This window comes from Dendrobates tinctorius, unplaced genomic scaffold (genome assembly GCF_039654945.1).
Source record: "Dendrobates tinctorius isolate UK_male_01 unplaced genomic scaffold, ASM3965494v1 ptg000103l, whole genome shotgun sequence".
NCBI classification, from domain to species: Eukaryota; Metazoa; Chordata; class Amphibia; order Anura; family Dendrobatidae; genus Dendrobates; species Dendrobates tinctorius.
In genome coordinates this window covers 44881128-44909096 of record NW_027361771.1, presented here as the reverse complement: position 1 = coordinate 44909096, position 27969 = coordinate 44881128, and the positions used below count along the sequence as shown (strand labels likewise).

General features: G+C 39.3%; 2 protein-coding genes across 4 annotated transcripts in view; both read right to left on the bottom strand.

Moving 5' to 3' along the window:
- The window catches only part of LOC141100121 (uncharacterized), a 42932-nt gene extending 28578 nt beyond the window's left edge, over positions 1-14354 (bottom strand). The window contains exon 1 of the mRNA XM_073588368.1: positions 14199-14354. The gene's annotated coding sequence lies outside the window, so the exon portion shown is untranslated. The remainder of the gene's footprint in view (positions 1-14198) is intronic.
- A 7940-nt stretch (positions 14355-22294) lies between these two features.
- LOC141100120 (uncharacterized) overlaps positions 22295-27969 on the bottom strand; it is a 44278-nt gene continuing 38603 nt past the window's right edge. For 2 of the 3 annotated variants that reach the window (XM_073588367.1, XM_073588366.1), the window contains exon 3: positions 22295-27132. In XM_073588367.1, the coding sequence (XP_073444468.1) occupies positions 26246-27132 (887 nt within the window). In that variant the 3' untranslated portion in view covers positions 22295-26245. The remainder of the gene's footprint in view (positions 27133-27969) is intronic. The other variant, XR_012234604.1, reaches the window with a different exon arrangement.

The following is a 27969-nucleotide window of genomic DNA, read 5'->3' as shown; positions in this document are numbered from 1 at the left end:
TTACACTATTATATGGGGAGATGTAATAGAATGTGCAGTATCACACTATTATATGGACAGATGTAATATAATGTGCAATGTGACACTATTATATGGGGAGATGTAATATAATGTGCAGTATTACACTATTATATGGGGAGATGTAATATAATGTGCAGTATTACACTAGTGTATGGGGAGATGTAATATAATGTGCAGTATTACACTATTAAATGGGGAGACGTAATATAATGTGCAGTATTACACTATTATATGGGGAGATGTAATATAATGTGCAGTATTACACTATTATATGGGGAGACGTAATATAATGTGCAGTATTACACTATTATATGGGGAGACGTAATATAATGTGCAGTATTACACTATTATATGGAGAGATGTAATATAATGTGCAGTATTACACTATTATATGGACAGATGTAATATAATGTGCAGTATTACACTATTATATGGAGAGATGTAAAATAATGTGCAGTGTGACACTGTTATATGGGGAGATGTAATATAATATGCAGTATTACACTATTATATGGGGAGATGTAATATAATGTTCAGTATTACACTATTATATGGGGAAATGTAATATAATGTGCAGTATTACACTATTATATGGAGAGATGTTATATAATGTGCAGTATTACACTATTATATGGGGAGATGTAATATAATGTGCACTGTGACACTAGTATATGGGGAGATGTAATATAATGTGCAGTATTACACTATTATATGGGGAGATGTAATATAATGTGCAGTGTGACACTATTATATGGGGAGATGTAATATAATGTGCAGTATTACACTATTATATGGGTAGATGTAGTATAATGTGCAGTATTACATTATTATATGGGGAGATGTAATATAATGTGCAGTATTACACTATTATATGGAGAGATGTAATATAATGTGCAGTATTACACTATTATATGGAGAGATGTAATATAATGTGCAGTATTACACTATTATATGGAGAGATGTAAAATAATGTGCAGTGTGACACTATTATATGGGGAGATGTAATATAATGTGCACTGTGACACTAGTATATGGGGAGATGTAATATAATGTGCAGTATTACACTATTATATGGGGAGATGTAATATAATGTGCAGTATTACACTATTATATGGGGAGATGTAATATAATGTGCAGTATTACACTATTATATGGAGAGATGTAATATAATGCGCAGTGTGACACTATTATATGGGGAGATGTAATATAATGTGCAGTATTACACTATTATATGGGGAGATGTAATATAATGTGCAGTATTACACTATTATAAGGAGAGATGTAATATAATGTGCAGTATTACACTATTATATGGGGAGATGTAATATAATGTGCAGTATTACATTATTATATTGGAAGATGTAATATAATGTGCAGTATCACACTATTATATGGGGAGATGTAATATAATGTGCAGTGTGACACTATGATATGGGGAGATGTAATATAATGTGCAGTGTGACACTATTATATGGGAAGATGTAATATAATGTGCAGTGTGACACTATTATATGGACAGATGTAATATAATGTGCAGTGTGACACTATTATATGGACAGATGTAATATAATGTGCAGTGTGACACTATGATATGGGGAGATGTAATATAATGTGCAGTGTGACACTATTATATGGGGAGATGTAATATAATGTGCAGTGTGACACTATTATATGGACAGATGTAATATAATGTGCAGTGTGACACTATTATATGGGGAGATGTAATGTGCAGTGTGACACTATGATATGGGGAGATGTAATATAATGTGCAGTGTGACACTATTATATGGGGAGATGTAATATAATGTGCAGTGTGACACTATTATATGGGGAGATGTAATATAATGTGCAGTATTACACTATTATATGGGGAGATGTAATATAATGTGCAGTGTGACACTATTATATGGGAAGATGTAATATAATGTGCAGTGTGACACTATTATATGGACAGATGTAATATAATGTGCAGTGTGACACTATTATATGGGGAGATGTAATGTGCAGTGTGACACTATGATATGGGGAGATGTAATATAATGTGCAGTGTGACACTATTATATGGGGAGATGTAATATAATGTGCAGTGTGACACTATTATATGGGGAGATGTAATATAATGTGCAGTGTGACACTATTATATGGACAGATGTAATATAATGTGCAGTGTGACACTATGATATGGGGAAATGTAATATAATGTGCAGTGTGACACTATTATATGGGGAGATGTAATATAATGTGCAGTGTGACACTATTATATGGACAGATGTAATATAATGTGCAGTGTGACACTATGATATGGGGAGATGTAATATAATGTGCAGTGTGACACTATTATATGGGGAGATGTAATATAATGTGCAGTGTGACACTATTATATGGGGAGATGTAATATAATGTGCAGTGTGACACTATTATATGGACAGATGTAATATAATGTGCAGTGTGACACTATTATATGGACAGATGTAATATAATGTGCAGTGTGACACTATGATATGGGGAGATGTAATATAATGTGCAGTGTGACACTATTATATGGGGAGATGTAATATAATGTGCAGTGTGACACTATTATATGGACAGATGTAATATAATGTGCAGTGTGACACTATTATATGGGGAGATGTAATGTGCAGTGTGACACTATGATATGGGGAGATGTAATATAATGTGCAGTGTGACACTATTATATGGGGAGATGTAATATAATGTGCATTGTGACACTATTATATGGGGAGATGTAATATAATGTGCAGTGTGACACTATTATATGGACAGATGTAATATAATGTGCAGTGTGACACTATGATATGGGGAGATGTAATATAATGTGCAGTGTGACACTATTATATGGGGAGATGTAATATAATGTGCAGTGTGACACTATTATATGGGGAGATGTAATATAATGTGCAGTGTGACACTATGATATGGGGAGATGTAATATAATGTGCAGTGTGACACTATTATATGGGGAGATGTAATATAATGTGCAGTGTGACACTATTATATGGACAGATGTAATATAATGTGCAGTGTGACACTATTATATGGACAGATGTAATATAATGTGCAGTGTGACACTATGATATGGGGAGATGTAATATAATGTGCAGTGTGACACTATTATATGGGGAGATGTAATATAATGTGCAGTGTGACACTATTATATGGACAGATGTAATATAATGTGCAGTGTGACACTATTATATGGGGAGATGTAATGTGCAGTGTGACACTATGATATGGGGAGATGTAATATAATGTGCAGTGTGACACTATTAAATGGGGAGATGTAATATAATGTGCAGTGTGACACTATGATATGGGGAGATGTAATGTGCAGTGTGACACTATGATATGGGGAGATGTAATATAATGTGCAGTGTGACACTATTATATGGGGAGATGTAATATAATGTGCAGTGTGACACTATTATATGGGGAGATGTATTATAATGTGCAGTGTGACACTATTATATGGGGAGATGTAATATAATGTGCAGTGTGATACTATGATATGGGGAGATGTAATGTGCAGTGTGACACTATTATATGGGGAGATGTAATATAATGTGCAGTATCACACTATTATATGGGGAGATGTAATATAATGTGCAGTATTATACTATTATATGGGGAGATGTAATATAATGTGCAGTGTGACACTATTATATGGGGAGATGTAATATAATGTGCAGTGTGACACTATTATATGGGGAGATGTAATATAATGTGCAGTGTGACACTATGATATGGGGAGATGTAATATAATGTACAGTATCACACTATTATATGGGGAGATATAATATAATGTGCAGTATTACATTATTATATGGGGAGATGTAATATAATGTGCAGTATTACACTATTATATGGGGAGATGTAATATAATGTGCAGTATCACACTATTATATGGTGAGATGTAATATAATGGGCAGTATCACACTATTATATGGGGAGATGTAATATAATGTGCAGTATCACACTATTATATGGACAGATGTAATATAATGTGCAGTGTGACATTATTATATGGGGAGATGTAATATCATGTGCAGTATTACACTATTATATGGGGAGATGTAATATAATGTGCAGTATTACACTAGTGTATGGGGAGATGTAATATAATGTGCAGTATTACACTATTATATGGGGAGATGTAATATAATGTGCAGTATTACACTATTATATGGAGAGATGTAATATAATGTACAGTATTACACTATTATAAGGAGAGATGTAAAATAATGTGCAGTGTGACACTATTATATGGGGAGATGTAATATAATGTGCAGTATTACATTATTATATGGGGAGATGTAATATAATGTGCACTGTGACACTAGTATATGGGGAGATGTAATATAATGTGCAGTATTGCACTATTATATGGGGAGATGTAATATAATGTGCAGTATTACACTATTATATGGAGAGATGTAATATAATGTGCAGTATTACACTTATATGGGGAGATGTAATATAATGTGCAGTGTGACACTATTATATGGGTATTTGTAACATAATGTGCAGAATTACACTATTATATGGGGAGATGTAATATAATGTGCAGTATTACACTATTATATGGGGAGATGTAATATAATGTGCACTGTGACACTAGTATATGGGGAGATGTAATATAATGTGCAGTATTACACTATTATATGGGGAGATGTAATATAATGTGCAGTATTACACTATTATATGGGGAGATGTAATATAATGTGCAGTATTACACTATTATATGGGGAGATGTAATATAATGTGCAGTGTGACACTATTATATGGGGAGATGTAATATAATGTGCAGTATTACACTATTATATGGGGAGATGTAGTATAATGTGCAGTATTACATTATTATATGGGGAGATGTAATATAATGTGCAGTATTACACTATTATATGGGGAGATGTAATATAATTTGCAGTATTACACTATTATATGGAGAGATGTAATATAATGTGCAGTATTACACTATTATATGGAGAGATGTAATATAATGTGCAGTATTACACTATTATATGGAGAGATGTAAAATAATGTGCAGTGTGACACTATTATATGTGGAGATGTAATATAATGTGCAGTATTACACTATTATATGGGGAGATGTAATATAATGTGCACTGTGACACTAGTATATGGGGAGATGTAATATAATGTGCAGTATTACACTATTATATGGGGAGATGTAATATAATGTGCAGTATTACACTATTATATGGGGAGATGTAATATAATGTGCAGTATTACACTATTATATGGAGAGATGTAATATAATGCGCAGTGTGACACTATTATATGGGGAGATGTAATATAATGTGCAGTATTACACTATTATATGGGGAGATGTAATATAATGTGCAGTATTACACTATTATATGGGGAGATGTAATATAATGTGCAGTGTGACACTATTATATGGGGAGATGTAATATAATGTGCAGTGTGACACTATTATATGGGGAGATGTAATATAATGTGCAGTGTGACACTATTATATGGGGAGATGTAATATAATGTGCAGTATCACACTATTATATGGGGAGATGTAATATAATGTGCAGTATCACACTATTATATGGGGAGATGTAATGTAATGTGCAGTGTGACACTATTATATGGGGAGATGTAATATAATGTGCAGTGTGACACTATTATATGGGGAGATGTAATAGAATATGCAGTATTACACTATTATATGGGGAGATGTAATATAATGTGCAGTATTACACTATTATATGGAGAGATGTAATATAATGTGCAGTGTGACACTATTATATGGGGAGATTTAATAGAATGTGCAGTATTACACTATTATATGGGGAGATGTAATATAATGTGCAGTATCACACTATTATATGGACAGATGTAATATAATGTGCAATGTGACACTATTATATGGGGAGATGTAATATAATGTGCAGAATGACACTATTATATGAGGAGATGAAATATAATGTGCAGTATTACACTATTATATGGGGAGATGTAATATAATGTGCAGTATTACACTATTATATGGGGAGATGTAATATAACGTGCAGTATTACACTATTATATGGGGAGATGCAATATAATGTGCAGAGTGACACTATTATATGGGGAGATGTAATATAATGTGCAGTATCACACTATTATATGGGGAGATGTAATATAATGTGCAGTATCACACTATTATATGGAGAGATGTAATATAATGTGCAGTATTACACTATTATATGGGGAGATGTAATATAATGTGCAGTATTACACTATTATATGGGGAGATGTAATATAATGTGCAGTCTCACACTATTATATCGGGAGATGTAATATAATGTGCAGTATCACACTATTATATGGGGAGATGTAATATAATGTGCAGTATTACACTATTATATGGGGAGATGTAATATAATGTGCAGTATTACACTATTATATGGTGAGATGTAATATAATGGGCAGTATCACACTATTATATGGGGAGATGTAATATAATGTGCAGTATCACATTATATGGGGAGATGTAATATAATGTGCAGTATCACACTATTATATGGGGAGATGTAATATCATGTGCAGTATTACACTATTATATGGGGAGATGTAATATAATGTGCAGTATTACACTAGTGTATGGGGAGATGTAATATAATGTGCAGTATTACACTATTATATGGGGAGATGTAATATAATGTGCAGTATTACACTATTATATGGAGAGATGTAATATAATGTGCAGTATTACACTATTATATGGAGAGATGTAAAATAATGTGCAGTGTGACACTATTATATGTGGAGATGTAATATAATGTGCAGTATTACACTATTATATGGGGAGATGTAATATAATGTGCACTGTGACACTAGTATATGGGGAGATGTAATATAATGTGCAGTATTACACTATTATATGGGGAGATGTAATATAATGTGCAGTGTGACACTATTATATGGGGAGATGTAATATAATGTGCAGTGTGACACTATTATATGGAGAGATGTAATATAATGCGCAGTGTGACACTATTATATGGGGAGATGTAATATAATGTGCAGTATTACACTATTATATGGGGAGATGTAATATAATGTGCATTATTACACTATTATATGGGGAGATGTAATATAATGTGCAGTGTGACACTATTATATGGGGAGATGTAATATAATGTGCAGTGTGACACTATTATATGGGGAGATGTAATATAATGTGCAGTGTGACACTATTATATGGGGAGATGTAATATAATGTGCAGTATCACACTATTATATGGGGAGATGTAATATAATGTGCAGTGTGACACTATTATATGGGGAGATGTAATATAATGTGCAGTGTGACACTATTATATGGGGAGATGTAATAGAATATGCAGTATTACACTATTATATGGGGAGATGTAATATAATGTGCAGTATTACACTATTATATGGGGAGATGTAATAGAATGTGCAGTATCACACTATTATATGGACAGATGTAATATAATGTGCAATGTGACACTATTATATGGGGAGATGTAATATAATGTGCAGTATTACACTATTATATGGGGAGATGTAATATAATGTGCAGTATTACACTAGTGTATGGGGAGATGTAATATAATGTGCAGTATTACACTATTAAATGGGGAGACGTAATATAATGTGCAGTATTACACTATTATATGGGGAGATGTAATATAATGTGCAGTATTACACTATTATATGGGGAGACGTAATATAATGTGCAGTATTACACTATTATATGGGGAGACGTAATATAATGTGCAGTATTACACTATTATATGGAGAGATGTAATATAATGTGCAGTATTACACTATTATATGGACAGATGTAATATAATGTGCAGTATTACACTATTATATGGAGAGATGTAAAATAATGTGCAGTGTGACACTGTTATATGGGGAGATGTAATATAATATGCAGTATTACACTATTATATGGGGAGATGTAATATAATGTTCAGTATTACACTATTATATGGGGAAATGTAATATAATGTGCAGTATTACACTATTATATGGAGAGATGTTATATAATGTGCAGTATTACACTATTATATGGGGAGATGTAATATAATGTGCACTGTGACACTAGTATATGGGGAGATGTAATATAATGTGCAGTATTACACTATTATATGGGGAGATGTAATATAATGTGCAGTGTGACACTATTATATGGGGAGATGTAATATAATGTGCAGTATTACACTATTATATGGGTAGATGTAGTATAATGTGCAGTATTACATTATTATATGGGGAGATGTAATATAATGTGCAGTATTACACTATTATATGGAGAGATGTAATATAATGTGCAGTATTACACTATTATATGGAGAGATGTAATATAATGTGCAGTATTACACTATTATATGGAGAGATGTAAAATAATGTGCAGTGTGACACTATTATATGGGGAGATGTAATATAATGTGCACTGTGACACTAGTATATGGGGAGATGTAATATAATGTGCAGTATTACACTATTATATGGGGAGATGTAATATAATGTGCAGTATTACACTATTATATGGGGAGATGTAATATAATGTGCAGTATTACACTATTATATGGAGAGATGTAATATAATGCGCAGTGTGACACTATTATATGGGGAGATGTAATATAATGTGCAGTATTACACTATTATATGGGGAGATGTAATATAATGTGCAGTATTACACTATTATAAGGAGAGATGTAATATAATGTGCAGTATTACACTATTATATGGGGAGATGTAATATAATGTGCAGTATTACATTATTATATTGGAAGATGTAATATAATGTGCAGTATCACACTATTATATGGGGAGATGTAATATAATGTGCAGTGTGACACTATGATATGGGGAGATGTAATATAATGTGCAGTGTGACACTATTATATGGGAAGATGTAATATAATGTGCAGTGTGACACTATTATATGGACAGATGTAATATAATGTGCAGTGTGACACTATTATATGGACAGATGTAATATAATGTGCAGTGTGACACTATGATATGGGGAGATGTAATATAATGTGCAGTGTGACACTATTATATGGGGAGATGTAATATAATGTGCAGTGTGACACTATTATATGGACAGATGTAATATAATGTGCAGTGTGACACTATTATATGGGGAGATGTAATGTGCAGTGTGACACTATGATATGGGGAGATGTAATATAATGTGCAGTGTGACACTATTATATGGGGAGATGTAATATAATGTGCAGTGTGACACTATTATATGGGGAGATGTAATATAATGTGCAGTATTACACTATTATATGGGGAGATGTAATATAATGTGCAGTGTGACACTATTATATGGGAAGATGTAATATAATGTGCAGTGTGACACTATTATATGGACAGATGTAATATAATGTGCAGTGTGACACTATTATATGGGGAGATGTAATGTGCAGTGTGACACTATGATATGGGGAGATGTAATATAATGTGCAGTGTGACACTATTATATGGGGAGATGTAATATAATGTGCAGTGTGACACTATTATATGGGGAGATGTAATATAATGTGCAGTGTGACACTATTATATGGACAGATGTAATATAATGTGCAGTGTGACACTATGATATGGGGAAATGTAATATAATGTGCAGTGTGACACTATTATATGGGGAGATGTAATATAATGTGCAGTGTGACACTATTATATGGACAGATGTAATATAATGTGCAGTGTGACACTATGATATGGGGAGATGTAATATAATGTGCAGTGTGACACTATTATATGGGGAGATGTAATATAATGTGCAGTGTGACACTATTATATGGGGAGATGTAATATAATGTGCAGTGTGACACTATTATATGGACAGATGTAATATAATGTGCAGTGTGACACTATTATATGGACAGATGTAATATAATGTGCAGTGTGACACTATGATATGGGGAGATGTAATATAATGTGCAGTGTGACACTATTATATGGGGAGATGTAATATAATGTGCAGTGTGACACTATTATATGGACAGATGTAATATAATGTGCAGTGTGACACTATTATATGGGGAGATGTAATGTGCAGTGTGACACTATGATATGGGGAGATGTAATATAATGTGCAGTGTGACACTATTATATGGGGAGATGTAATATAATGTGCATTGTGACACTATTATATGGGGAGATGTAATATAATGTGCAGTGTGACACTATTATATGGACAGATGTAATATAATGTGCAGTGTGACACTATGATATGGGGAGATGTAATATAATGTGCAGTGTGACACTATTATATGGGGAGATGTAATATAATGTGCAGTGTGACACTATTATATGGGGAGATGTAATATAATGTGCAGTGTGACACTATGATATGGGGAGATGTAATATAATGTGCAGTGTGACACTATTATATGGGGAGATGTAATATAATGTGCAGTGTGACACTATTATATGGACAGATGTAATATAATGTGCAGTGTGACACTATTATATGGACAGATGTAATATAATGTGCAGTGTGACACTATGATATGGGGAGATGTAATATAATGTGCAGTGTGACACTATTATATGGGGAGATGTAATATAATGTGCAGTGTGACACTATTATATGGACAGATGTAATATAATGTGCAGTGTGACACTATTATATGGGGAGATGTAATGTGCAGTGTGACACTATGATATGGGGAGATGTAATATAATGTGCAGTGTGACACTATTAAATGGGGAGATGTAATATAATGTGCAGTGTGACACTATGATATGGGGAGATGTAATGTGCAGTGTGACACTATGATATGGGGAGATGTAATATAATGTGCAGTGTGACACTATTATATGGGGAGATGTAATATAATGTGCAGTGTGACACTATTATATGGGGAGATGTATTATAATGTGCAGTGTGACACTATTATATGGGGAGATGTAATATAATGTGCAGTGTGATACTATGATATGGGGAGATGTAATGTGCAGTGTGACACTATTATATGGGGAGATGTAATATAATGTGCAGTATCACACTATTATATGGGGAGATGTAATATAATGTGCAGTATTATACTATTATATGGGGAGATGTAATATAATGTGCAGTGTGACACTATTATATGGGGAGATGTAATATAATGTGCAGTGTGACACTATTATATGGGGAGATGTAATATAATGTGCAGTGTGACACTATGATATGGGGAGATGTAATGTGCAGTGTGACACTATTATATGGGGAGATGTAATATAATGTGCAGTGTGACACTATTATATGGGGAGATGTAATATAATGTGAAGTGTGACACTATGATATGGGGAGATGTAATGTGCAGTGTGACACTATTATATGGGGAGATGTAATATAATGTGCAGTGTGACACTATTATATGGGGAGATGTAATATAATGTGCAGTGTGACACTATTATATGGGGAGATTAATATAATGTGCAGTGTGACACTATTATATGGGGAGATGTAATATAATGTGCAGTGTGACACTATTATATGGGGAGATGTAATATAATGTGCAGTGTGACACTATGATATGGGGAGATGTAATATAATGTGCAGTGTGACACTATGATATGGGGAGATGTAATGTGCAGTGTGACACTATTATATGGGGAGATGTAATATAATGTGCAGTGTGACACTATTATATGGGGAGATGTAATATAATGTGCAGTGTGACACTATGATATGGGGAGATGTAATGTGCAGTGTGACACTATTATATGGGGAGATGTAATATAATGTGCAGTGTGACACTATTATATGGGGAGATGTAATATAATGTGCAGTGTGACACTATTATATGGGGAGATGTAATATAATGTGCAGTGTGACACTATTATATGGGGAGATGTAATATAATGTGCAGTGTGACACTATGATATGGGGAGATGTAATATAATGTGCAGTGTGACACTATGATATGGGGAGATGTAATATAATGTGCAGTGTGACACTATGATATGGGGAGATGTAATGTGCAGTGTGACACTATTATATGGGGAGATGTAATATAATGTGCAGTGTGACACTATTATATGGGGAGATGTAATATAATGTGCAGTGTGACACTATGATATGGGGAGATGTAATGTGCAGTGTGACACTATTATATGGGGAGATGTAATATAATGTGCAGTGTGACACTATTATATGGGGAGATGTAATATAATGTGCAGTGTGACACTATGATATGGGGAGATGTAATGTGCAGTGTGACACTATTATATGGGGAGATGTAATATAATGTGCAGTGTGACACTATTATATGGGGAGATGTAATATAATGTGCAGTGTGACACTATGATATGGGGAGATGTAATGTGCAGTGTGACACTATTATATGGGGAGATGTAATATAATGTGCAGTGTGACACTATTATATGGAGAGATGTAATATAATGTGCAGTGTGACACTATTATATGGGGAGATGTAATATAATGTGCAGTGTGACACTATTATATGGGGAGATGTAATATAATGTGCAGTGTGACACTATGATATGGGGAGATGTAATGTGCAGTGTGACACTATGATATGGGGAGATGTAATGTGCAGTGTGACACTATGATATGGGGAGATGTAATGTGCAGTGTGACACTATGATATGGGGAGATGTAATGTGCAGTGTGACACTATTATATGGGGAGATGTAATATAATGTGCAGTGTGACACTATTATATGGAGAGATGTAATATAATGTGCAGTGTGACACTATTATATGGGGAGATGTAATATAATGTGCAGTGTGACACTATTATATGGGGAGATGTAATATAATGTGCAGTGTGACACTATTATATGGAGAGATGTAATATAATGTGCAGTGTGACACTATTATATGGGGAGATGTAATATAATGTGCAGTGTGACACTATTATATGGGGAGATGTAATACAATGTGCAGTGTGACACTATTATATGGGGAGATGTAATATAATGTGCAGTGTGACACTGATATGGGGAGATGTAATATAATGTGCAGTGTGACACTATGATATGGGGAGATGTAATATAATGTGCAGTGTGACACTATGATATGGGGAGATATAATGTGCAGTGTGACACTATTATATGGGGAGATGTAATATAATGTGCAGTATCACACTATTATATGGGGAGATGTAATATAATGTGCAGTGTGACACTATGACATGGGGAGATATAATGTGCAGTGTGACACTATTATATGGGGAGATGTAATATAATGTGCAGTGTGACACTATTATATGGGGAGATGTAATATAATGTGCAGTGTGACACTATTATATGGGGAGATGTAATATAATGTGCAGTGTGACACTATGATATGGGGAGATGTAATGTGCAGTGTGACACTATTATATGGGGAGATGTAATATAATGTGCAGTGTGACACTATTATATGGGGAGATGTAATATAATGTGCAGTGTGACACTATTATATGGGGAGATGTAATATAATGTGCAGTATTACACTATTATATGGGGAGATGTAATATAATGTGCAGTATCACACTATTATATGGGGAGATGTAATATAATGTGCAGTGTGACACTATGATATGGGGAGATGTAATATAATGTGCAGTGTGACACTATTATATGGAGAGATGTAATATAATGTGCAGTGTGACACTATTATATGGGGAGATGTAATATAATGTGCAGTATCACACTATTATATGGGGAGATGTAATATAATGTGCAGTGTGACACTATGATATGGGGAGATGTAATGTGCAGTGTGACACTATGATATGGGGAGATGTAATGTGCAGTGTGACACTATTATATGGGGAGATGTAATATAATGTGCAGTGTGACACTATTATATGGAGAGATGTAATATAATGTGCAGTGTGACACTATTATATGGGGAGATGTAATATAATGTGCAGTATCACACTATTATATGGGGAGATGTAATATAATGTGCAGTGTGACACTATGATATGGGGAGATGTAATGTGCAGTGTGACACTATGATATGGGGAGATGTAATGTGCAGTGTGACACTATTGTGTGGGTGGCTGCAGGCTAATAAGCATATACTGTACACTGTTATACCACGCAGAGCTGTAGTGTAGTAATGATATAATGGACACTATAGTGTGCGGGCGTAGTAGCGGAATATTCTCCCGTGCAGTAATGACGCCTGACTCCGCCCTCACCCTGATATTCCGCTGATAGTCCAGGTTCCCTGTCCTGTCTCCGGTGGGTAGACGCCGGCCTGGAGCGGATATTACACCGTCACATCCACTTCCCTGCTGCGGTGCAAAACTCTTCCGGGTTCCCGCTTCCACAGTGAAGTGTGTGGTGAGGCAGCCCTATCCCGTCATGCCTCGCGGGGAGGGCGTGGTTTCGATGTAACCTACCTACAAATGCCGTGCTCGCGCTGCATGGGTCGCGGCAGCTACAGTCCCCATACCAATGTGTGGGGAGGAGGAGGAGGAGACCCCGGGGCCTAATAATGGGGGACCTAGGTCCTGTGCAGGGCTATGGCTGCCTATATTATAGGTGTACAGTTCACTCCCTGAAGCACTAAATCCCCAAGTACACATAACATGGCGCGCAGATGTGTTCCTGTGAATGTGGCAGCCACTTAGGACAAGTACACACAGAATTCGGCTGCGGGTGTTGGTGCGTGATGGCGGCCAGGGGTCTGATCCAAAATGGAGGCACATTAACAGCCTAGCGAAGCAAAAGTTGGGAAACAGCTAAAAGAAATGACAGCACTGTTCTGGCAGCTGCCACTTGGGAACTACTAGCTCATATATAGACTGGCGCTTCAGGGAACATCGGGCCGATTCGTCAGCACTCCGGTGGAAAAAGCTTTGAAAAATCACAATTTTGGCGTTCTTATGGCATTTTCACCCAGTTCCTAAAACGTGGGTGGATCTGGGATGGGGCACCCGCTGCTTGTCAAATTCATGACTAGCGGCAGCGTTCCTTGCGCCTTCCATCGCACTGTAACGGACTGGAGTAAGATCTATGGCGAGGTGCTCACTTTGGTTTTGTGTCATCGGGATTTTGTGCATTGCTGATTTTTTTGGACATAGAGCATGTCACTTCTTTCAGGGCTTCTGCTGCGTTTTTCACCCATTGGCTTGAATGGATGTTGAAAAAACAAGTATCATTATTTACAGCATTTTTTTCTGCAGAAAAGTCATGGGGGCACTCAACTTTTACCATGCACAGACACAAGATAGCCCAAAAAACGCACCTAAACCTGCGTTTTTGCCGCAGCTTGTTTCCTGCCAAGAAATCAGGTTTTGCTGCAGAAAAAATGCCGTGTGAATTTACCCTTAGGGTGTGTGCACACGCTGCGGATACACAGCAGTTTTGGCCCTACGGTGTACAGTACCATAATATCCTATGGGAAATGGAAAACGCAGTGCAGACGGTGCAGATTTTTCCGCGCGGTTTCTAATCCGCAGAAATTGACATGTCAATTCTTTCTGCAAATTCTGCTGCGGTTTACCATCTCCTCCATTGTAGAGGTGATAAACCGCAGGCTAATCCGCAGGTCTTTTGACGTGCGGATTTTGCAAAATCCCCGCGGATCAATCCACAGCGTGTGCACACAGTCTTAGTCTGGAGCCCGATTCCTGTATAAGCATGTGCCTCTATGAGTCGGGAGCGTCTGACTCCAGCGATAGCTCATCAACACCGGCGTGACCACCACCAGTGTGGATGAAGCTGGCCCATGGTGAACACATACCCTAGAGGCAGCTGGCTGTGCATGTCCTGGATATTGAGCTTCCTAAAAATCTCTTCAGGTTTCCATTCCAAGTCTCAGGCTGTGCGCCCACGTTGCGTTTTTTTTTTTTTTAAGCGTCTCCGCAGCATTTGTGCCGGATCAGACGCTGCAGAAATGCTTAAGGCTGGGTTCACACTTAGCGGAACTCTCGCGGTAATTACAGCGAGAATTCTGGAATTCCATTCCGCGGGAAAATCACATTTTAAATTCCCGAGATTTTCCCGCGGAAAAACTAGCATTTTGCAAGCGTAATTAGCTTGCAGAATTGCTATCGTTTTCCAAGCGATCTGGAGCATCGCTTGGAGAACTGATTGACAGGTTGGTCACACTCAGCAAACAGTGTTTGACGAGTGCGACCAACTTTTCACTATTGAGGCCGCCTATGCGGCCTCAATAGTATAAGATAGAATGTAAAAAATAATTTAAAAAAATATATTGTTATTCTCACCCGGCGTCCCACGCAGCCTTCCCGCCTCTCTCCACGCTCCCGGTCCCAGTAATCCTTTGCGACAATTACCGCGATGACGTCTGTTCTCGTGGGATCGCGACTTCTCGCAGTCATACGAGACTTCGCGATCCCGCGAGAACGGACGTCATCGCTCGCAAAGGCTTACTGGGACCGGGAGCGTGGATAGAGGCGGGAAGGCTGCGCGGGACGTCGGAAGGTGAGAATAACAATATTTTTTATTTTAAATTCTAATTTTTACAGGGATATGGTACCCAAAGCCCGGAGGACAGTCTCCTCTCCTCCGGACCGTGGGTACCATCCGCAATTGTTCTGCTTACTTTTCGCATGGTGTGCACAGCCACATGTGGAAAGTAAGCAGGACAATGCATTCCTATGGGTGCGGGATCGCCGCGATTCCACGAAATTAATGAGCATGCTGCGTTTACCGCGAAGCGATTCCGCCGCGGTAAGGCTAGTTTCACACTAGCGTTTATGAGCGCAGCGACGGCCTGCGCACGGCCGCCGCTAAGCCCCGCCCCATGCCGCGCATGCGCCCTGCGTCCCCTATCTTTATCACTGGGGGCGCAGGACGTGCGCAATATGCGTTTGGCGGCGCATGCGTCCTTTTGACGGTGCGCCGACCTGCGCCAAACGCAACCTGCTGCAGTTTGGTTGCGTCGGCGCACCATCAAAAAGGCGCATGCGCCGCCAAACGCATACTGCGCACGGCCTGCGCCTCCTGTGATAAAGATAGGGGACGCAGGGCGCATGCAGCGTCATGCGCCGGTGGGCGGAGCTACCGACGGGCGCGGCAGGGGGCGGGGCTTAGCGGCGGCCGTGCGCAGGCCATCGCTGCGCTCATAAACGCTAGTGTGAAACTAGCCTAAAAACCGCAGCATTAGCACAGCATTGCAGAATCCCACAGGAATGCATGGGATGCTTATTTTTCGCGGTTAAAACCACCGTGGAAACGCGAAAAAAACGCCACGTGTGAACTCAGCCTAAAAGAAGCATCCTATTAAATTTAATGCATTTTTGGCTTCTTGTGCCAATGCATGCGTTTTTAAACGCTCAGGAATCGCTTAGCGGCTAAAAACGGAGCATGCTCATTATTTCTGTATGTTATATGTTCTGTATGTTACATGTATGTTGTATGTTATATGTTCTGTATCTTATATGTTGTATGTTCTGTGTTATATATGATATGCTCTGTATGTTGTATGTTCTGTATGTTATATGTATGTTATATGTATGTTCTGTGTGTTATATGTTGTATGTTCTGTAGGTATGGTGTTTGATGGATGCAACGCAGTATTCTTTTTCCTCCAAACACGACAAGTTGTGTTTCTACCAAACAGTTCCAGTTTGGTTTCATCAGACCATAGGACATTCTCCCAAAACTCCTCTGGACCATCCAAATGCTCTCTAGCAAACTTCAGATGGGCCCGGACATGTACAGGCTTAAGCAGTGGGACACGTCTGGCACTGCAGGATCTGAGTCCATGGTGGCGTAGTGTGTTACTTATGGTAGGCCTTGTTACATTGGTCCCAGCTCTCTGCAGTTCATTCACTAGGTCCCCCCGCATGGTTCTGGGATTTTTGCTCACCGTTCTTGTGATCATTCTGACCCCACGGGGTGGAATTTTGCGTGGAGCACCAGATCGAGGGAGATTATCAGTGGTCTTGTATGTCTTCCATTTTCTAATTATTGCTCCCACAGTTGATTTCTTCACTCCAAGCTGGTTGGCTATTGCAGATTCAGTCTTCCCAGCCTGGTGCAGGGCTACAATTTTGTTTCTGGTGTCCTTTGACAGCTCTTTGGTCTTCACCATAGTGGAGTTTGGAGTCAGACTGTTTGAGGGTGTGCACAGGTGTCTTTTTATACTGATAACAAGTTTAAACAGGTGCCATTACTACAGGTAATGAGTGGAGGAAAGAGGAGACTCTTAAAGAAGAAGTTACAGGTCTGTGAGAGCCAGAAATCTTGTTTGCTTGTTTCTGACCAAATACTTATTTTCCACCATAATATGCAAATAAAATGAAAAAAAAACAGACAATGTGATTTTCTGGATTTTTTTTCCTCAGTTTGTCTCCCATAGTTGAGGTCTACCTATGATGTAAATTACAGACGCCTCTCATCTTTTTAAGTGGTGGAACTTGCACTATTGCTGACTGACTAAATACTTTTTTTCCCCACTGTACATAGATGGAAGGATAGATGGATGGATGGAAGGATAGATGGATGGATAGATGGAAGGATAGATAGATAGATGGATAGATAGGATAGATGGATGGATGGATGGATAGATAGGGTTAGTGCTAGGGTTAGGGATACAGGACCTCTTTCCCGGCGGAGGAATTTACATCGCGGAGGATTATCTCCGCCTGTCATTTCAGTGCAGGAGCCCCTGGAGAGCGGTCGCATCAGCTGATGCGGCTGTTCTCCACGGGATATCGTCGTGGGACCCTCGTTATTAATTGGACTACGACGGACAGGTAAATATAGGTTGGTTTTTTATTTTATATTTATTAAAAGGAGATCGATGGCTTCGGGGACTTAGGTGTGTGCGGTGAGTATGTACTCTATGTTGTGTTGTATGTTATATGTTCTGTATGTTACATGTATGTTCTGTATGTTGTATGTTATATGTTGTACGTTCGGTATGTTGTATGTTCGGTATGTTGTATATTCTATGTATGTTCCGTGTTATATGTTGTATGTTCTGTATGTTATATGTTCTGTATGTTGTTGTATGTTCTGTATCTTATATGTTGTATGTTCTGTATGTTATATGTTCTGTATCTTATATGTTGTATGTTCTGTATGTTATATGTTCTGTATCTTATATGTTGTATGTTCTGTATGTTATATGTTCTGTATGTTACATGTATGTTCTGTATGTTGTAGGTTATATGTTCTGTATCTTATGTTGTATGTTCTGTGTTATATATGATATGCTCTGTATGTTGTATGTTCTGTATGTTATATGTATGTTCTGTATGTTATATGTATGTTCTGTGTGTTATATGTTGTATGTTCTGTATGTTATATGTTGTATGTTCTGTATGTTATATATGATATGTTCTGTATGTTATATGTTGTATGTTATATGTATGTTTTGTATGTTATGTTTTTTTTTTACATTCAACACATTAGCTGGATGCGACCACTACTGTCCCATCATTGGCTAATGTGTCAATCACTGTCAGGGTAGCAGGCATCGCCGGATGGGACTTGTAGTCTTATCGGACGATGCCTGCATACACAACCCCGCCCGCCGGACAGACCAATGCCCCGCAGCCCCCCCACAGACCTCCGACAGTCCGATGACCATCGCACAGGCCCCGCCAGACCCCCGGACAGCCCGATGAGCCCCGCGCACACACACATAGCCCGCACACATTCACGCCCAGTCACCGCCCATACACGCACACCCCGCCCCCACTCTTCCCCCCTCCCGAGCTGCAGCGTTTCATCCACAGCAAAGCCGCAGATCTTTTTGAGAACCGCAGTTTTGCTGCGGATCAATGCAAGTCAATGGGTGCAGAAACGCAGAACCGCCCAAAGAATTGACATGCTGCGGAAATGAATCCGCAGCTAATCCGCACTGATTTTTCCGCAGTATGTGCACAGCGGTTTTCAAATCCCATTGACTTTAATGCTACTGTACAATGCAGCAGAATCTGCTGCGGACCTGCAGGGCCAAAAACGCTGCGGATCCGCGGGAGAATCCGCAACGTCCGCATATAGTCTAAATGCGCATGCGCCGGTGAACTATGTCCCAGAACACAGCAAAATACTTCTGGGACATAGTTCACTGGCGCATGCGCACTAATGCTTTTCGGCTTTGCAATGTGCATGCGCGTAATATGGAGGCCAAGTATGGAAATTCCCTGAAATATTGCGGACAGTGGCCAAGGAGGGGTGGAGGAAAGGACCCGAAACACCGCACATTGAGCCGGACCCAAGTCATTTAAATACTGCGCCAAAATGAGATGACAGATTCCCTTTAATAAGGACCATCTTGCTATTTTTAAATTGACCATTAGCTCCTAAAAATGAATTCTACAGATATATCTATTATTACAAAAATAAAGGAACCAATTCATCAAGACCAGTGCTGTTCAAGCAGGTCTTGCTGGGGTGATGTGCTGTAGTCAGAGGTCTCTTCATGAAGCAATTGCACCAGACGAGTGGTATGCATCTCACTATAAGGCCGGGATCACACATGCGAGAAACTCAGCCGAGTCTCGCATGTTAATACCCGGCACTGCCGCCGGAACTCGGGGCCCGAGCGTGCGGCTACATGTATTTCTATGCAGCCGCACGCTCCACTCCCGAGTGCCGGCGGTAGTGCTGGGTATTAAGATGCAAGACTCGTCAGAGTTTCTCGCATGTGTGATCCCAGCCTAAGGCCGGGGTCACACTGGCGAGGAATACGGACGAGTAAGAGGCGTTAAAAGCACGCATTAGACACGGACCAATGATTCTCTATGGGGTCCCTCGCACCAGCCGTATATTTCTCATCCGTATTCTACGCTCCGTGCCAATCGCAGCATGCTGCGAATGTCAGCGTACTACGGCCGTAGTACGCCAATGCAAGTCTATGGGTGCGCAAAAAATACGGATTACACACGGACCACACGTGACCTGCGAGAAATACGCACCCGGTGTCTTTTAGTAAAGTCGGCAATTCAGTGCGCTATACAGTAAACTCACACTGATAGGTTTATTAAAGAAAGAAAAGAATAGATATATACACATAATACATATATATATATGCATTCTATGTGTCTATATCTATTCTTTCATTTCTTTATTAAAACTGTCATAGGGCTCCATTATATGTCCATTTTGCAAGCCTGCGAGAAAATCTCGCCATACGGATGCTTACATGCGCAAAATACGCGACCACACCTTGATTACGGATGACATACGGAGCACTGTTTAGGGGTCTGTCATCCGTATTACGCATGTAAAATACTGACCGTATTTTGCGTCGGTTAGTGTGACCCCGGCCTTACTCCTATTCCAGTCCTAGCTGGAATAAGATTTGGAGCGCACCACATTCTTTACTGCAGGTTAGGTGCAAGTGTAAGGAATGGACATAAAAGCTTAGCTTGCACGTGATAACTGCCCACATCTGCCCATAATAGCAGCAATTGGAGCTAAGCTCTGATCATTGCTCTTAATTCCTTAACCCCTTAACGACAAGGAGTATTTTTGGTTTTGCATTTTCATTTTTCTCTCTCCTCAGAGCCATAACTTTTTTATTTTTCCGTCAATATGGCCATGTGAGCGCTTGTTTTTTGCAGGAGGAGTTGTAATTTTGAACGACACCATTGGTTTTAGCATGTCGTGTACTACAAAATGGGAAAAAATTTCCAAGTGCGGTGAAATTGCAAAAAAAAAAAAAGTGCAATCCCACACTTGTTTTTTGCTTGGCTTTTTTTTACTAGGTTCACTAAATGCTAAAGGTGACCTGCCATTATAATTCCCCAAGTCATTACGAGTTCATAGTCTCCAAACATGTCTAGGTTCCATTTTATCTAAGTGGTGAAAAAAAATTCCAAAGTTTTTAAAAAAAAAAAAAAAAAAAAATTGCACCATCTTCCGAGACCCGTAGCGTCTCCATTTTTAGTGATCTGGGGTTGGGTGAGGGCTTATTTTTTGCAGGCTGAGCTGATGTTTTTAATGATACCACGTTTGTGCAGATACGATCTTTTGATCACCCGTTATTGCAATTTAACGCAATGCCACAGCAACCAAAAAACGTAATTCTGGTGTTTTGATTTTTTTTATTGCTACGCCGTTTAGCGATCAGGTTAATCCTTTTTGTTTATTGATAGATCGGGCGATTCTGAAAGCGGCGATACCTAATATGTCTATGTGCGATTTTTTTTTTTTAATTGTATTTTTAATGGGGCGAAAGGGGGTGATTTAAACGTTTATATTTTATATTTTTTAAAACTTTTTTTTTTTTTAATTTTGGCATGCTTCAATAGCCTCCATGAGAGGCTAGAAACAACCCATACTTGATTGGCTCTGCTACATATAGGCGATGAGCAGATGACCTATATGTAGCTGAATTACTGAATTGCTATGAGCGACGACCACCGGGTGGCGCTCGTAGCAATGCAGTGCAGCATCAACAACCAGAGAGGTCTCCAGATCTCTGGTTGTTATGCCAATGCATCGCTGACCCCTGATCTCGTGACGGTGGTCAGCGATGCGCGCATTTCCAGCTACGTGGCCGGAAGCTCCGGTTAAATGCCGCTGTCTGCGTTTGACAACGGTGTTTAACTAGTTAACAGGCGCAGGTGGATCGCAATTCCACCTGCGCCTATTGAGGGCACGTCAGCTGTTCAAAACAGCTGACATGTCCCAGCTTTGATGCGGGCTCACCGCCGGAGCCCACATCAAAGCGGGGGGAGACGTCCAATGACGGCTATGTCAGTCATTGGACGTTAAGGGGTTAAAGCGAACCAGTCACCAGGTTAGACCAATATGAGATAAGGCCACCACCTTTCAGGCCTGATATACAGTATTGTATAATGTTTTATAAGCCCCAAACCAGTCCTGAAAGATAATGACCTCTTACTCTACTCACCTGCGGGGAGGTCCGGTCCGAGGGGTGTCGCTCTTCTTGGTCCAGTGCCTTACTTCTTGTAATTCCGTCCTCCTCCTTTCTTCGTGTGGATGACGCGTCCCTATGTCATCCACACAGCCTCCCCTGGCATAGAGGTCCTGTGCAGGCATACTTCTTTACCTTGACCAGGGCAGAGCAATGTACTGCAGTGCGCAGGGAAAGGTCCAAGAGCCCTAGCATCTGCACACTGCAGTACTTTGCTCTGACCTCAACAGGACCAATAAGTATGCCTATGCAGGAGCGCGATGCCAGAGACACTGTGGATGATGCAGGTACATGTCATCCACATGAACCAAGGGAGAAGTCGGACCAAGACCAGCGATGCCCCTTGGACCGGACCGCCCCGCAGGCGAGTATAATAAAAGCAGTTTTTCTTGTTTTGGGGGCTTATACAGCATTGGTGATGATCTTATGTCATATCGTTCAAACCTGATGACAGGTTACCTTTAAGGCCATGTTCACATGTTCAGTATTTGGTGAGTTTTTATGCCAGGATTTGTAAGCCAAAACCAGGAGTGGAACAACCAGAGGAAAAGTATAATAGAAACATGTCACCACTTCTGTGTTTATCACCCACTCCTGGGCGATACTTAGATACTAGGTAAAATGCTGCCCGAATACTGAATGGCGTAAATGTGGCCTAAATGTCACTAACACCAATGGGTCGCCATGTTAGTCAGTGAGCTGCTGAAGACCCTATGACTATCATATTGGTATTTCTGAGAAGTCCATCTACAATCTGGGATTCTTAGAAAACTTTTATTTTAGCTATATTCTGCAATACATTAGTTTTGCAGTACACAGAACAAGCAAGCACACGATTGCATGTTGTAAAAGAAAAAGGATGTTTTAAGAAAAAAAAAAAAATACAAAGAAACCTAACAATTCAAATAACACCCTTTTTCCCCGTTAGAAGAGGGTCAAAAATATGTGATATCACCACATCCTTAATCGTCTGATATATGAAATCTAAAATTATTAGACCCATCCTTTAAACATTGTGTGAATATCATGGTAAGATGAAGTAAAATTGATCAAAACCTCATTGAGAATACCTCAGCAATGGAGTGACGCAGCGCTAATAGGAGAAGAATCAGGGGAGCACAAAGATTTGATGGGTTCTTTCTAATGTTATATTTTATGCACATGGTAATAACAAATGTTTTTTTAATAGTTTTATTTTACTAGTGGAAAAAATGGACAATTCATTTTTTTTTTACTTTGTTGTTTAGTTATTTCTTTTTAAAGAACCCTTAACTCCAGGGTATTGTACATGTGAAAAGGGTTACATACATATTACATATTTGACAGACTGGTCCAGAGGAGCAGGTAACCCTGCCCTCACGGGTTTACCAATTATGTTTCCTTTCATCAACTGATCGCTTATGCTCTATACTGAAACATTACAGTACCGCTGTATATAGTAACAATCTTTGTTTCCTATGAAGCCCGGCCACAGGATCATCATCATAGCAGGTATGGTAACCCCAGCAAGGACTTATCTGCCATGGCAACCCACACACACATTTCGGGAGCCTGAAGGGTGCATGGAACAGCCCACGCAGTCCCAGGTTTGTGTCCTTTAAATACTGGTGTCAGAGATCCACTCACAGCTGTTGGGCAGATGTTGGCTGTATAACACAGCCGTCATCTGCCGGTAATGATGTATGTTAAGTTTCTGAGGTCATGTAGATGAACGTGACAGCATCAATGCAGTCAGGCTAAAGAACCGCCAGAGTAGCAGAGAATTTAACAGGCGAGTTTTTTTACTTTTCTATGCCCCCGGGGTTTATGTGTAAAGTAAATAGGTAAGACAAGACCAGAGGAGCTGTCTTCAAAGAGGACTAAACATAGTTACCCAATTGGCACACTGCATATAAACAGGTTTTGCTAATATCTTTAAAGATTTTTTTTGATGGGGTGGAGGGGGGTAGATGTAGTGGGGATTTATTCATTTTAAAAAATGATGTCTTGGTGATGGGTTCATATATTAACCCCTTCATGATGGATCCCTTTTTAGTTTTTGCGTTTGTTTTTCGCTCCCCTTCTTCCCAGAGCCATAACTTTTTAATTTTCCATCAGGTTCTTTTTTATTTCAGTGGTGAAAAAAAAATCCAAAGTATGTTAAAAAAAAGAAATTGCATTTTCTGATACCCATAGAATCACTTTTTGGGATCTGGGGCTGGGCGAGTGCTTATTTTTTGCGTGCCGAGCTGACATTTTTAATGATATCATTTTGGTGCAGATATGATCTTTTGATCGCCCGTTATTGCATTTTAATGCAATGCTGCGACGACCAAAAAAAAATTAATTCTGGCATTTTGACTTTTTTTTCTCGCTACGTCATTATCAAGTTAATCCTTTTTTTTATGGATAGATCGGGTGATTCTGAAAGCAGCGATACCAATTATGTGTACGTTTGATTTTTTTATTATTTTATTTTGAATGGGGCGAAAGGGGGGTGATTTAAACTTTTATATATTTTTTATATTTTTAAAAACTTTTTTTTTTTTTTTAACTTTTGGGCGACGCTCACAGCAAGCCGGCAGTGACAACCATAGAAGTTGTCATGCCAACCCATCGGTGACCCGCGATCATGTGACGGGGGTCACAATGGGCGGATTTCCGATGAGCTGACACGCGCGTTAAGTGCCGCTGTCAAGAGTTTGACGGCTGCATTTAACAGGCTAATAGCCGCAGGTGGATCACAAATCCACCCGCAACTGTTTCGGGGACATGTCACCTGTTCAAAACAGCTGACATGTGCCAGGAAAGGTGTGGGCTCACCGCCGGAGCCCACATCAAAGAGAGAAGCGACATGCGCAGTACTAGTATGGAGCAGGTCGCGAAAGGGTTAATGAAAGAAATAAGCCATTTTCAACAGCTTCCGATTTAGAATTCAGATATCCAGACTGCCCCACCACTCAATGAGACAATCTTCATAAGGGCTGTTACACTGAAACACAATTTGCCCAGTATACATACACCATCACCACCACCCATACCCACATCATAGGTTAACATCTTCAGCTTCTTAATGAGAACTATGAGGAAACGCATCTCGGGAGAATTTGGTTCTTTCCGCTGACTTATCTTCCATGACTGAACATCTGGAGATTGTGCCAATATTAAAGGAGAGGCTGGGGGTTCATTAGTGTTTCTGGGCTTGCCAGCTTATCCCAAATGTTCATGAAGATGCAAATCATTAGTATTATGACTGCTAGTCTTTGAGCCAGCAGGTTCCTCTGCTATAACACGTGTTTTGCAGAACCCGATTCTGCTGACTCATCTGAAAATGGGCGGAAATGCTTACACGTGTGATTACCAGTTCTAGCTCTTACATTTAACCCAACCAGAATTTTAAGTATACTGATCCTTTAACATTCTTTCACTAGTGATAAAAACCGGTGGTAATTTTGGGTGGGTCTTCTCATGCCGTAGAAGTTTTGGATATTGGGTAAAATCTTTGCCACAAACGGAACAGAGAAACAGTTCTTCCACAGGGTGAATATTCCTATGGGCTACTAGCTCTTCCTCAACCTTGAAGGATTTGCCACAGTCACTGCAGATGTATTTTCTCTCGCGATAGTGCACCAGCTGGTGGTTGATAAGGTCGTCAGTTTTAGCAAAATTTTTCCCGCACTCTGAGCAGGAGTAGAGCTTTTTTCCAGAGTGAACCTTCCCATGGGTGACCAGGCTTGACCTGGCATTAAAGCATCTCCCGCACCCACGGCAGCAGTTTGGCTTCTCCCCGGTGTGTGTCCTCCGATGTATCACAAGAGCAGTGTTCTGACGATAATACTTTCCACACTCTGTGCAGGGAAATAGCTTAATGTTTACCAGGTGCATTGGTTCATGGCAGCCATATGCTTCACTAGTGGCAAACATTTTTGTGCACTTGGAGCAGTACGTGGGGCAAGGGACAGAAGGAGGGCCTGTGTCTGGCTGTTCCAACCTTCTGCCTATGGAGTGTTTATGTTCCATCATATAACTGCTGCTTTTATTTATGCCCGCCATATACTGCATCTGGAGGTGTTCTCTTGGGGGCTGAAAGGTCTGGCTAAGGAAGGATCCATCTTCATTTGGGGTAGGCTCCATGTTACTGAGTGTCTCTGTGTAATTATAACTGAGTGCAGTATGTTCATCTAGCTCCTCATTTCTATTGCTTAGATGCACTGTGTCTGTGGACACACTGTGAATCGCGCTATTTCCTTGGTCACACCAGCTGGGTTCTCCTTTATCCTTACCTATAGAACAAAACATTCAGATTACTCATGAAAAGTGATGATAATACATCTTCCTACAACATGTCTTTCTTACAGAAATGTCCTACATTCTCCATTCTTGAAAGGTTCGAAATGAAACATTTCGGTCTAGGTCAGATAAAGGGATCAAAAAATGAATCTCCTAAATGGAGTCTTCTGGATAAGTTCTCCCACATGGTGAGTTCGTGATAAAACTATTCTGTACTGCCCATTCTTTTAGAAGGTTAAGCCTAATGCAGACTGTTCTTGGTAAGTTTATGACATTTATGATCCATTCTTGATAACGGAAAGTCTATGTCCTACATAAATTGTCCTACATGTAATGTCCTTCATGAACTGTCAAAAAATGTGTTATGCAGTGACTATTTTTGAGAAGGTGAACTGGGCCACTAGTATCAAAATGGGACTACTTTGATCATGTAAAACCCAGTGCTGTGATGGGAAGGGGGGGGGGGAGTAGGTGATGGTAGGTACACCCCTAAAGTGTTGCCCAATGAATTAAAAATGTTAAAAAAAAAAGGGAAAATGAATTTCCTGGAGTAATGGCCAATGAGCATCTCCCTCCTCTGACCGATGAAAGCGGTCATCAAACAATTAGCGCTTTGTGTCTGAGTGAGGAGAGAAACACTCATCAGAACAGGAGGACTGGATAGCGGTGGGAGAGGCGGACATAACTCACTGCTAGGGATGAGTGGACCTGTGGAATTTCAGGTTCAGTTCTGGTACCCGACCTGAACTTTGGTCCAAACTTCGGGTACCAGAACAGTACCCGAACTTGAACCACAATGGAGACCCGAACTTTGGACCTGGAAAATTTTC